Raw genomic sequence first — 14,197 nt, 5'->3', positions numbered from 1 at the left:
GGATTAATGAGCAGAAAGGTATGGACTTCCACCTTGAAGGTTACAACTTTGTATGCACAAATAGAATCAACAAATCTGGGGGTGGAGTTGCATTGTTTATTGATGTAAACATTAATTTCAAGATCCTGGAAAATATGTCTAGAGTGGTTGATGACGTGATGGAGTGTGTAACAATTAAAATCTCAGGGCTGAAAGGAAAACAAAAAACATCCGTATGCTGTGTTTACAGGACTCCAAATTCAAACATTGATATATTTGGAAATTGCCTGGGGGAAATAATCACAGAAATTAAACAAGGACATGTATTTCTATGTGGTGACTTTAATATTGATCTGTTAAACTCCAATGACAACAACCCGAATGAAGACTTTGTTAAAGGGGAACATTATCACCAGACCTATGTAAGCGTCAATATATACCTTGATGTTGCAGAAAAAAGACCATATATTTTTTTAACCGATTTCCGAACTCTAAATGGGTGAATTTTGGCAAATTATACGCCTTTCTATTATTCGCTCTCGGAGCGATGACGTCACAACGTGATGTCACATCGGGAAGCAATACGCCATTTTCTCACTTTCGTTGGTGTGTTGTCGGAGGGTGTAACAACACGAACAGGGACGGATTCAAGTTGCACCAGTGGCCCAAAGATGCGAATGTGGCAAGAAATTGAACGAAATTTGTTCAAAATACGAGGGTGTGGGGAAAGCCGACGAAATGATTAGTCGTTTGTTCCGTACACTTTACCGACGAAAGCTATGCTACGACAGAGATGGCAACCGTCCCTTATGCCACCGAAGATGATCAAGAGAAGAATATCGACCCTAGCTTCCCTGGCCTGCTGACATCAACTCCAAAACTGGACGGATCAGCTTTCAGGAAAAGAGAGCGGATGAGGGTATGTCTACAGAATATATTAATTGATGAAAACTTTATTCATTACTCGCGGTTTTACGTAAATTATTATACATAAACTGTGTTTACCAATAATTTAGCTTAAAAACATTTATTTTTTGCAATCATTCGAGTACATTCGGGTAGTCTTGTGTAATGCAGTATTTTGTGTCTATTTAGGTATGGTTAACCTGAGTGCTGAAATCGTGGAAAAATATATGTTCTTAGCACGCCTGAAATGGGCTTTTTGCACTCTCAAAGTGCATGTTGTTGCCAAATGTATTTCATATGCTGTAAACCTAGTTCATAGTTGTTAGTTTCCTTTAATGCCAAACAAACCCATACCAATCGTTGGTTAGGAGGCGATCGCCGAATTCGTCCTCGCTTTCTCCCGTGTCGCTAGCTGTTGTGTCGTTTTCGCTTGCATACGGTTCAAACCGATATGGCTCAATAGCTTCAGTTTCTTCTTCAATTTCGTTTTTGCTACCTGCCTCCACACTACAACCATCCGTTTCAATACATGCGTAATCTGTTGAATCGCTTAAGCCGCTGAAATCCGAGTCTGAATCCGAGCTAATGTCGCTATACCTTGCTGTTCTACCCGCCATGTTTGTTTGTGTTGGCATCACTGTGTGACGTCACAGGAACATGGACGGGTGTATATAACGATGGTTAAAATCAGGCACTTTGAAGCTTTTTTTAGGGATATTGCGTGACGGGTAAAATTTTGAAAAAAACTTCGAAAAATAAAATAAGCCACTGGGAACTGTTTTTTAATGGTTTTAACCCTTCTGAAATTGTGATAATGTTCCCCTTTAACTATATGTATGCCTATGGCTTGCGACCTCTTATCACACACCCTAGTAGAATCACAAAGCAGAGCGCCACTCTAATTGACAATATTTTTACCAACATACTAGCAGTGTTGGGACTAACGCGTTACAAAGTAACGCGTTACTGTAACGCCGTTAGTTTCGGCGGTAACTAGTAATCTAACGCATTATTTTTTTTTATTCAGTAATTTAGTTACCGTTACTACATGATGCGTTACTGCGTTATTTTACGTTACTTTTGATGTAGTATCGGCTAGAAACAGAAGCGCTGCGGTGTCGTTCTTCTGAATCTTCCTCTGTCACAAGCCGGAGAGAAGAAAAGAGGCGCTGTCTATGTGTGTGTGGGTGTGGGTGTGGGGAAAAAAAGTTGTTGGCACGTTCAGTCCACACACAGCGTGGTCATGGCGAGCGGAGTAACGGAGGAGCTTGAACGCCCCCGCCATTGAATCGGTGTGTTTATAAGTGCAGACTCGGTTGTGCAAAACGAGGGTTTTAAACACATGCTGAACGTGCTTGTACCACGTTACGACATCCCGTCGCGCACCCACTTCAGCAATAAGATTGTGCCAGATCTTTATGAGCAGGAGAAGAAAAAAGTTGTGGATGAACTATCCCGAGCATCATCTGTTGCGCTCATGACAGACGGGTGGACGTCCAGCGGAACTATAAGCGCTCACTTCATCACAGCAGACTGGGAGATGAGAAGACACGCCCCCTCTACGAGAGTCACCTTGCGCAGGTACTGACACAAGCAGTGGAGGAATGGAAGATAAAGATATCCCAGTCACACGTGATAATGCCAAAAATCAAATAATTACAGAGAATGAGGCAGGACTGGGACCACAGATAGGTGCTTTGCACATGTAGTGAATTTGGCATCACAGAAGGGAATCTCAGTCAATAGGATGGAGCGCCTCTTTGGGAGGATCAGGAAGGTTTCTTACTTCCACCCAAGCACAACAGCTGCTCATGTGCTTAAGACAAAGCAAGAAATGCTAAAGCTGCCTGCTCATACATGATGTCCCAACGAGGTGGAACTCCACTTATGGTATGTTGGAGCAGCAGGCAGCTATATACTCTGCATTGACCCACAACACCCTGAAGACAAATGTCACCCTGTCTGATGATGATGTGAGAGTGGCAGGTGAGGTCCTCCAGGTGCTTAAACCCCTCAAAAGTGTTCCTTCTCTACTGAGCACTGAAACTTCACCATCTGTGTCAATGATCCTGCCACTGAAAACAAGTATTCTACAATCCATGGCTCCAAGTGTGGAAGACAGCAGCATCACTCCAGATGTCAGGCTTTTTGTTTCAAGGAAGATGACGTGCCTTCTTATGTTGCACTTTAACTTGTTTTTTATTCATGGTCATTGGTCCAAGTTTAAAGAAAGGAGGAATGCCTTTTTATGTTGCACTGTTGTTCATTAATTATGTTAAAAGGAAAATAAAAATATATGTCAAGTTGATCAACAGATTGTATTATTCTCCAGTGCAATAACAGTACTGAAATGAAGGCAAAAAGGGCATTAATGGGAGCTTTAAAAAAAGAAGAAGAAAAAAAGAAGTAACTAAATAGTTACTTTTCACAGTAACGCATTACTTTTTGGTGTAAGTAACTGAGTTAGTAACTGAGTTACTTTTGAAATAAAGTAACTAGTAACTGTAACTAGTTACTGGTTCTCAGTAACTAACCCAACACTGCATACTAGACACTAAAACAACTAGCGGTCTTATGGTAACTGATATATCCGATCACCTTCCGGTATTCGCCGTCTGTAGTTTGGATTATTGCACACTTCAAAAACCAGAAACAAAAACCCTAGGCTCTGTAATGAAAGGAGAATCATGGCCTTTGAACGCGACATGATAAACAAAGAATGGAATAGTGTATTCAGTGAATCGGATACCATCTCCGCATATCAGATATTCCTTAACACAATAATTGAATCATACGACATGCACTGTCCGGTAATCACTACTTCATGTAGAAGTAAAAAACACAAAGATAAAAAGCCTTGGATGACAAAAGCGTTGAGTAAAGCATGCAGGAAAAATAATAAATTATATAAAAACGTTTTAAAGGCCAGAAATGAGCAAACATATGACAAACACAAATACTACAGAAATGAATTGACTTATTTAATCAGAAAGCAGAAAAAGACTATTATGATAAACTATTGACGGATAACGGGAAATATACTAAGAGCCTGTGGAAGACTTTAAACAAGGTTGCTGGAAGAGCCACGACAAGGTCATTTCCAACTCACTTTGAGATAAACGGGGTGATTGAGGAAAATAAGAAGCGGATTCTGGAGAAATTGAATGAGTATTTTGTGCAGGTGGGCCCGTCACTGGCCAGAAAAATGTGTCCCTCGTATGTGCACTGGAATTATTTTGACTCAAGGAGAGATAACAGCAACATGACAGAGCACATGTTCCTGACACCAGTGTCACAGCATGAAGTGGCTTCTCTATTCAGAGAGTTCTCACCAAAAGCCTCCACTGATGGAGAGGGTTTATCAATGAGACTATAGTTCCAGCACTGACATATGTCTGTAATTTATCATTTTCAAATGGTTTTTTTCTGATAAAATGAAGAAGGCGAAAGTGCTTCCTCTGTACAAAAGTGGTGATAAACATTTGTTTTCAAATTACCGTCCGATTTCATTACTACCCCAAAGCTCTAAAATCTTAGAGAGGCTTTTCCAGACCAGATTACAAAAAATAATTGTTAAACATAGTTGTGTTATAGCCAATACGGTTTTAGGAAAAAACATTTCACAGTATGGCTTTAACTGACACTGTAGAATTTATCAAAGATGCACTAGACAACAAACTCTATGCTATTGGCATTTTTATTGACCTAAAAAAAGCCTTTGTTTTTTTACTTACTACTAAAAGACAAGCTGTCTTGTATGTTCGCTATTTTATTTAAGGAGAAACTTGCAATAAGAAACATATGTTTAATGTACCGGAAGATTTGTTGTTAAAATAAAGTCATTAATGCATTTTTTTTGTGGTCCCTTTATTTAGAAAAGTACCGAAAAGTATCGAAATACATTTTGGTATCGGGACAACACTAGTACATGCAAACGTTTAGTAAATCATGCCCAAAATGTTTCATGTGACAAATATTAGAGATGTCCGATAAATGCTTTAAAATGTAATATCGGAAATTATCGGTATCGTTTTTTTTTATATCGTATCGTTTTTTGTTCTTTTCATTTTCATTTTTTTAAATTAAATCAACATAAAAAACACAAGATACACTTACAATTAATACACCAACCCAAAAAACCTCTCTACCCCATTTACACTCATTCACACTCATTCACACAAAAGGGTTGTTTCTATATGTTATTAATATTCTGGTTCCTACATTATATATCAATATATATCAATACAGTCTGCAAGGGATACAGTCCGTAAGCACACATGTTTGTGTGTGCTGCTGGTCCACTAATAGTACTAACCTTTAACAGTTAATTTTACTAATTTTCATTAACTACTAGTTTCTATGTAACTGTTTTTATATTGTTTTACTTTATTTTGTATTCAAGAAAATGTTTTTAATTTATTTATCTTATTTTTTTTATTTTTTTAAAAGGACCTTATCTTTACCATACCTGGTTGGCATAATAATGTGTTAATTCCACGACTGTATAAATCGGTATCGGTTGATATTGGTATCGATAATTAAGAGTTGGACAATATCGTAATATTGGATATCGGCAAAAAGCTATTATAACAAATATCCAACCTGCAATTGTGGCCTGAGTGTTTCCCTTTTCAATCAACAAGTAGCGTGGGCTTTCAGGAAACCATGGTAGAAACATCAGCTGGACCAGAGTTGGAAACACCACAAGAGACATGAGCAGTGGCCAGTGCTTTTCCTAGGAGGAAACACACATTCACAACACATATTACATATACAGTCAATGGCTAAAACATTAGGCCCATACTAATAAACAATGTTCATTACCAGAGTAAGAATGCAAAAATAAGCACATATCTGATGCAGCTGTCAGATTAGACTATTCAGTGCAGGTGTGTAAATAACACAGCTATATTGTAGTTTATTATCAAATGTGCTTAAATATTGACCATATTTTCCAGACAATAAGCCGTTTCTTTTGCGGTTTATACAAAGGTGCGGCTAATCTATAGAAATTTGTTCACTAACGGATAAATTATGGAATGGATTAGACAAATAAATCAAACAATGTACTAAAATGATCCACTTAGTGGAGAAACAAATTGACTTTATATGCTTATTTGTGTTTAATTGTATACATTAAAGGGGAACTGCCCTTTTTTGGAATTTTGCCTATCGTTCACAATCATTATGAAAGACATATTAAATAAACATAAATAAAAGTCTGCTTACAGCGGAGTCAATAGAAGCTCCATTATCCCACCCATAAAATCCGATAAATAACCATTCAATTATTGGTGATATTGTTATTATAAGCGCTAACACAGACAAACTATTTATAGCGGCAACCATGATAACAAGCTTGTGTGCCTATGTTTACATCATCGAGTGGTCTACTGCTTCCTCGCTTCCCTGCTCCCTCTATGTTTATTGTAAATCATAATCCATGCCTCTCACTTAAAAAGTAGATGGCTGAGAATATAATCCGACAAATTGGGACAATTTGAAAGCCGTTTCTTCACAAGAATTATGAGACATTTTTCATTAAAATGGTAATATATGAACATCCTAGCAGTCGGCATCCTAATGACAGCAGACCTTGTACAGCAAGTGATGCTTTATTATGTTTGTTGACTCTCATAAAGTCTGCAGTTAGTAGAAATCAGTGAAGAAGAAAAAAAAAGGAAACGCCATGATGCTTTATTGAAAATAATGTGACGTGAATGCTTAAAATGATCAAAATACGTACATTTTAAAGTTATAAATGTCCCTGTTACTACATTACATATGTACTTACATCATGTATGTAAAACCCTATTGGACGGGTTTGGATGTTTTTTTAGGGGCTCTATGGGCAGCATTGAACAGCTCCATTGTAAGCAGACTTTTAATCAAATTGATTTGATATTTAGAATGCATTAAAAAACTCCATTTAATCCATCATGTCTTTCATAATGATTGTGAACGATCGGCAAATTTCCAAAAACGTGCAGTTCCCCTTTAAACCATATCCAATTGTATTTACAATCCGCAAAGTATGTGAAAACACTGTTTAAAAATCACAAAATGCCATAAATTCAGTGAGCCATTTTGAATATTTTGCTCCAAATACCTTTGGCTATTTTCGGAGATTGACAACACTGGAGTAATGCTTCAGCACTCTGACAATGTTATCAGATCAGTCATACTGGAAAATACGCAAAAATGTGGTGTTTATATTTCACAATCTTTATGTGAGTCAAGGACACATATGCTTGGCTTTTTTTATGCATTTGAAATCGTAAATAAATAGCTAACAATTGAGTAAACAGATTGAATTGTTCCTCTATTGCGCTCATTTAACTCTCTCTAAACACATGCAGAAAGCACCAGCAATACTCCGTTTACATGTGGTGACCTGAGAATTAACCAAATATGAGTAATATTGTTATTATAAGCGCTAACGCAGACGGACTATTTTAGCAGCGCATTGTTAGCAGTGAGCTAATGCTAGCTTACGCTGCTGTTGTTGACACACTGAGCCAACATCTGCTTCTATTTTGTCTCAAACTTGCTTAAAGTAAATTCTAGATTATAATTCATGCAGCTCTCACCTGCTGGTAGACACGTGGCCATGGACTGACAGGATGGTCGACTTTCACACCTCCAAGATGGCAAATTTAACCCCAAAAGAGGTCCCTGCAGGAACTCTTTTTAACCCCTTCGTGAGGACTGTGATTGATTCGTCATCTAAACAGAATTATGTGAGCTACCCGTCAGTCGGCATCCCAGTGAGAGTGGAAATATTACAGAAAGTGTTTGTTTTATTTTGGTTTGTTACTGTTAGTTTGTATGTTTAGTACCTAGCAATGCTGTAGATGCTTTAGTGCAGGGGTGTCAAACTCAAATACAGAGTGGGCCAAAATTTAAAACTGAACAAAGCCGCGGGCCAAGGTTGAACAAATTAACCTTTTTAATAGGGACCCAAACAAGTTTTGCATTGAATATTGAACAAGCAAGGCTTATATAACTTTATAGTGACATGCGAAATCGAGTTTCAAATAATAAAAATACAAATTAAAAAATATCAATGGCATATCAAATACAATTTAAATAAAAATTGAATGCCTCTTTTCTATTTGCAGCCTTCTGAGGTAAATATCAACATTAACTTGTTCCACAGGCTAATACATTTGAAAATAAAATAACAATGAATAAACCAACCATTCAGGACTTTAAACTGCTCAGTTTGCAACACACTGATCTAATCTGATGTGCCCAAGCCAGATACCTGCCATTTTTTCTTGGATGCTAGTTCATTAATGTCGGGGCTCAGGCTTTGAGCTGAGGCATCCTTCATTATCGATCGAAGGTGTTCATCAGTCATTATATCTCATAGTCCACCCGGACCACAGTCTTGGGGGCGTGCCTTAAATGCACTGCCTTTAACGTACTCTATGAGCTATCGTCACGTCCGCTTTTCATCCATTCTAACATCGTCCAGACCCAGTCACAAGATATGTGCGGCTTCTGTACGCACGCACACGTGAATGCAACGCATACTTCATCATCAGCGATACAGGTTACACTGAGGGTGCCACTATAAAATACTTTAACACTGTTAGAAATATACGCCACACTGTGAATCCACACCAAACAAGAATGACAAACACATTTCGGGAGAACATTCGCACCGTAACACAACATAAACACAACAGAACCAATACCCAGAATCCTTTGCAGCACTAACTCTTCCGGGACGCTACAAAATACACCCCCGCTACCACCAAACCTCCCCCCCCCCACACACACACCTTGTAGCATCCCGGAAGAGTTAGTGCTGCAAAGGGTTTTGGGTATTTGTATTTGCATGCAGAAGCCGCACATATTATATGACTGGGCCAACACTCGTTGGACAGGCTCAACACCTCCAAGTCCGAGTCCATGGTTCTCGCCCGAAAAAGGGTGGAGTGCCATCTCCGGGTTGGGGATGAGACATTGCCACAAGTGGAGGAGTTCAAGTACCTCGGAGTCTTGTTCACGAAGAGTGGATCGTGAGATAGACAGGCGGATCGGTGCAGCGTCTTCAGTAATGTGGACGCTGTATCGATCCGTTGTGGTGAAGAAGGAGCTGAGCCGGAAGGCAAAGCTCTCAATTTACCGGTCGATCTACGTTCCCATCCTCACCTATGGTCATGAGCTTTGGGTTATGACCGAAAGGACAAGATCTCGGGTACAAGCGGCCGAACTGAGTTTCCTCCGCCGGGTGGCGGGGCTCTCCCTTAGAGATAGGGTGAGAAGCTCTATCATCCGGGAGGAGCTCAGAGTAAAGCTGCTGCTCCTCCACATCGAGAGGAGCCAGATGAGGTGGTTCGGGCATCTGGTCAAGATGCCACCCGGACGCCTCCCTAGGGAGGTGTTTGGGGCACCACCGACCGGTAGGAGGCCACGGGGAAGACCCAGGACACGTTGGGAAGACTATCTCTCCCGGCTGGCCTGGGTACGCCTCGGGATCCCCCGGAAAGAGCTGGACGAAGTGGCTGGGGAGAGGAAAGTCTGGGCTTCCCTGCTTAGGCTGCTGCCCCCGCAACCCGACCTCGGATACGCGGAAGAAGATGGATGGATGGATGATGGGTCTATTTATCCGCAAACTTTGGAAGTCTTTTGGTGTCATAAATCAGATACATGTGATAATAGCTTCAATATAGAGGCAACTTGTTTTTGTACTTTACTGGTACTTTAAGAGACTGTTTAAACTCAAAGTGTTTACAAAGTAAAAACAAGAATTCTGATAAACATATTAAACGTCATTAAAAAGGAGAACATCTTATTCATCTCATGAAGAATGAATAAAGACGTTTTTTTTTATGATGGATTAGCTGTTTTACAGACACCGCGTGGAAACAATTAAGGTAGGTAAATAAACATTTACAACATCTGTCAATGTAAATATCACATTTCACAAGGTTTATAGTTTGGTTCGGCAAATATATGATTTTTATTTTTTATTTAGTGGGTGTGGCTTATATAACATAACATATCAAATACGGTATATATTGGACTTTGCAATGTATGTACCTTTCCCAACAGCTCGTGAAGTCCCAGCACCTGAGCAATGAAGACCCCGAGACAAATGTGGATGCTGGGAATAAGAGCCAGGAAGCCTCGTAGATTCTTAGGTGCGATCTCCCCAAGGTACATTGGCACGACGCTGAGAGAGATACCTGTTCATCGAAGGGAGACCACTGCTTATACAACCTAGGCAACTTCAAATCGTGTTCTATTTGGGCTCTATATGAGCAAGGTGAATATGTTAGAGATAATATAAGAGTACGAAGTCATCAGAAGAAGCTTTGAATGAAATACCACACATTAAACCATAATTTCCCTTTAATTTCCTCGACTACTTTGAAAATTTTAAGTACTCTTTGGAAATGGCATGCCTACCGGAATGTACCCCAACAATGAAGCGTCCAATGATGACCATGGCTGGCTCTCTCCAGACTCTGCTGAGGCCCATAAGACCTCCACCGATGAACACCAACACACTGGATCTCACCAACGTCCCCTTCCTGTACACATTTTTACTCACCTCAGTTAGCTCAAACTGACACCACAATATGCTAGGGGTTTGTACACAACCCAAAACCAGTGAAGTTGGCACGTTGTGTAAATGGTAAATAAAAACAGAATACAATGATTTGCAAATGCTTTTCAACCTATATTCAATTGAATAGACTGCAAAGACAAGATACTTAACGTTCGAACTGGTAAACTTTGTTATTTTTTGCAAATATTAGCTCATTTGTAATTTGATGCTTCAAAAAAGCTGGCATAAGTAGCAAAAACGACTGAGACAGTTGAGGAATGCTCAAACATTTATTTGGAGCATCCCACAGGTGAACAGGCTAATTGGGAACAGGTGGGTGCCATTATTGGGTATAAAAGCAGCTTCCATGAAATGCTCGGTCATTCACAAACAAGGATGGGGCGAGGGTCACCACTTTGTGAACAAATGCGTGAGCAAATTGTCCCACAGTTTAAGAACAACATTTCTCAACGAGCTATTGCAAGGAATTTTAGGGATTTCACCATCTACGGTCCGTAATATCATCAAAAGCTTCAGAGAATCTGGAGAAATCAGTGCACGTAAGCGATGATATTACGGACCTTCGATCCCTCAGGCAGTACTGCATCAAAAAGCGACATTAGTGTGTAAAGGATATCACCACATGAGCTTCAGAAAACTACTGTCAGTAACTACAGTTGGTCGCTACATCTGTAAGTGCAAGTTAAAACTCTACCATGCAAAGCGAAAGTCATTTATCAATCCAATCCAATCCAATCCACTTTATTTATATAGCACATTTAAACAACAACATGTTTCCAAATTGCTGCACAACAATATTAAAAACAATATTCAAATATTATCCTTAGTTCCACCAATGACTGAATAAAAACAAAAAATAAATACATATAAAAACAATATAAAAACAATATAAAATAAATATGATTAAAAACTATTTTAAAGGGTAAAACCAATTAAAACAGTAAATAGAAATCAACATTTTAAAAACACAGAGGACAACAGAGGACCACACAACTCACGTAGTGTTAAAAGCCAGAGAATAAAAGTGGGTCTTAAAACAAGACTTAAAACACTCCAGTGTGGGAGCAGTTTGAACATGGAGGGGCAGAGTGTTCCAGAGCTTAGGGCGGACCACAGAAAAGGCCCTGTCTCCCCTGGTTTTAAGTCTGGTCTTGGGCACTACGAGCTGGAGCTGGCTCTCGGACCTCAGAGCGCGCGCAGGATTGTAAATTTGGATGATTTATCAACAACACCCAGAAACGCCGCCGGCTTTGCTTGGCCTGAGCTCATCTAAAATGGACTGATGCAAACTGGAAAAGTGTTCTGTGGTCTGAAAACTCCACATTTCAAATTGTCTCTCATTGAAAATGTGTGGCGCAATATGAAGCCTAAAATACCTCAATGGAGACCCCGGACTGTTGAACTGTGTTGCTGTCATTAAATTCTAAGTTAATGATTATTTGTAAAAAAAAAAAATGGTTTCTCAGTTCGAACATTAAGTATCTTGTCTTTGCAGTCTATTCAATTGAGTATGAATTGAAAAGGATTTACAAATCATTGTATGTTTTATTTACGAATTACACAACATGCCAACTTCACTGGTTTTGGGTTTTGTCGAATCAATATAACACTAATGCCATGAAAAGACTAACCTTCCATATTTGGTCACCAATTTTCCCACTAACATTGCTCCGATCATTCCACCAATAGCAAAGATGGACACGGTGAGAGAATACAAGACTGTGAGAGATTCCTCATCCAGAATCCAGTTGTATTCTTCCCTAAGTGTCTCATTGTAGAAGGCTTTGATGTACTGATGGAAGGAACAAAGAAAAGGGTTAGTGTTGGAAAGTAATGTGATGACAACACAATATAAAATACAATGTTTCATCAAAAATACACCACGTCCATAACCAACGTTCCCTCTAAGGTGTGCGCCTGTGCAATTGCGCACTGCTCAAGCGTCCTCTGCGCACGGCAAATCTATGCCACGCACAAAATCAAAAAAAAAAATAAGCGCATAACAATTTTCGACACACGGACACGACAGAGAAATCAGTTTTCGTCATCATTGTTCAAATATTGTAACGTTTGTTGAGACGCTTTGAGGACATGAATTCCATCGATCACTTTACTGAGCAAAACTCTTTATTGTCGGCCATAAACACATCACCAAAACATTAGTAAAAAAATGTATATCTAGCAAAAGTGGTCATTTTCTGCGGTACAAACCAGACCAAAAGCAACTTTGTTATATCAACTGCAGCCGCTCGCTCTTTCTCACTTGCGCCAACACATGCACATATGGCACTTAGCCAGTGATGTGTTTACAGCCACACAAAAAGTCGGACAACTCCAACACCAAACATAAAGTGTAATTCCTGGTTGTTGCACTATGATTTACCAATACAATGTGTGCTTATTCTAGTGTCATTTATTATGAATCTTAATTTGTAAATATTAATCATGAAATGCTGTTAGTATATTAAATAAATACTACTAAAAATATATTTTTTACAAACAGGAAGTTGCAGGAATGTACACATGATCCCCTGCTTACATCTCATTGTGCAACATGTGAATGTTTTAATGGGAACTAAATGCAATGTCTGAAAGGGGTACAAATTATTTCCAAAGCAGGACCTCCACCCAGACAAACAATACATGTACACAGTTCATGAAAAACACTATGTTTTGTTATTGTCATTGTAAGTGGGCCTAAACACTTATATTAGAAAATAACCTCATGGAAATGACTGCTGTCATTTCATTATAATAGTAAGAGAATGTTGTCTGTCTATCTGTGTTGGCCCTGTGATGAGGTGGGGACTTGTCCGAATGCAGCTGAGATAGGCTCCAGCACCCCCCGCGACCCCGAAAGGAACAAGCGGTAGAAAATGGATGGATGGATGGAGATTGAACTTGTTATTTAGTCAGGTTTGGGACAGGTGTGCTGCTAGTGTAGCCACAGTGTGCACGTGTGATGTTGCTCACATGGGCTCCACTGAATGCTCAGGGAGTTTTTGCGTTTGCTCACACACATGAACAATTAACGGAAACTAGCAATCTTCCAACATTAACTAAACTGTTTCATAGCAACATAAGTCTTCTACTTTGAAAAAGTTGATTAAAAACGCATTTGACTCAACACATGAGAACACACACAGGTGGAAAACCATTTATTTGTTCAGTTTGTGGCAAATGCTTTTCTGTTAAGAGGAATTTGATTGAACACATGAGAACACACACAGGTGTAAATCTTTGAGTTGTTGAGTTTGTGGCAAAAGCTTTCCCAATAACAACTCTTTTTGTTGAAAAATGAAAACACACACAGATGTAAAACCATATAAGTGCTCAGTTTGTGGTAAAAGCTTTTCTGCTAAAAGCATTTTGACTCAACACATGGACTAAGACCATTTCATTGTTCAGTTTGTGGTATAAGCTTTCCTCAGTTGTTGCACCCATTATGATAACGCTTCATTTTCTTCATTCTTCATTTTCATTTTCACAAATAAGCACATAAAGTCAACTTGTTTTTCCATTCTACTGGTACTTTAAGGGCTTTTTTGGAGCCAGCAGACAAAGAAAATAATCAATATATATTCCCTATGATAAAATGTCGACCAACATACATTTTCTTGTGTCTGGATTATTTCCAGCGCACTATCGCAGAGCACACCTTCAACGTGCTGGAAAGTAGGATCATTGTAGACTGCACTTCAGGGGCCTTATGTGACAAGAGTTGTG

The 14,197-nt window shown here is 39.2% G+C and overlaps 1 protein-coding gene across 1 annotated transcript in view; it reads right to left on the bottom strand.

Moving 5' to 3' along the window:
• The window catches only part of slc2a15b (solute carrier family 2 member 15b), a 71,529-nt gene that overhangs the window by 31,931 nt on the left and 25,401 nt on the right, over positions 1-14,197 (bottom strand). The window contains exons 3-6 of the mRNA XM_061987833.1: positions 12,103-12,263; positions 10,309-10,433; positions 9,940-10,085; positions 5,488-5,620 (exon numbers count right to left, since the gene is read on the bottom strand). Coding sequence (XP_061843817.1) covers positions 5,488-5,620; positions 9,940-10,085; positions 10,309-10,433; positions 12,103-12,263 — 565 coding nt within the window. The remainder of the gene's footprint in view (positions 1-5,487; positions 5,621-9,939; positions 10,086-10,308; positions 10,434-12,102; positions 12,264-14,197) is intronic.

This window comes from Nerophis lumbriciformis, linkage group LG27, assembly GCF_033978685.3.
Source record: "Nerophis lumbriciformis linkage group LG27, RoL_Nlum_v2.1, whole genome shotgun sequence".
In the NCBI taxonomy this organism is placed as follows: domain Eukaryota; kingdom Metazoa; phylum Chordata; class Actinopteri; order Syngnathiformes; family Syngnathidae; genus Nerophis; species Nerophis lumbriciformis.
This window is presented reverse-complemented; position numbering and strand designations above follow the sequence as displayed.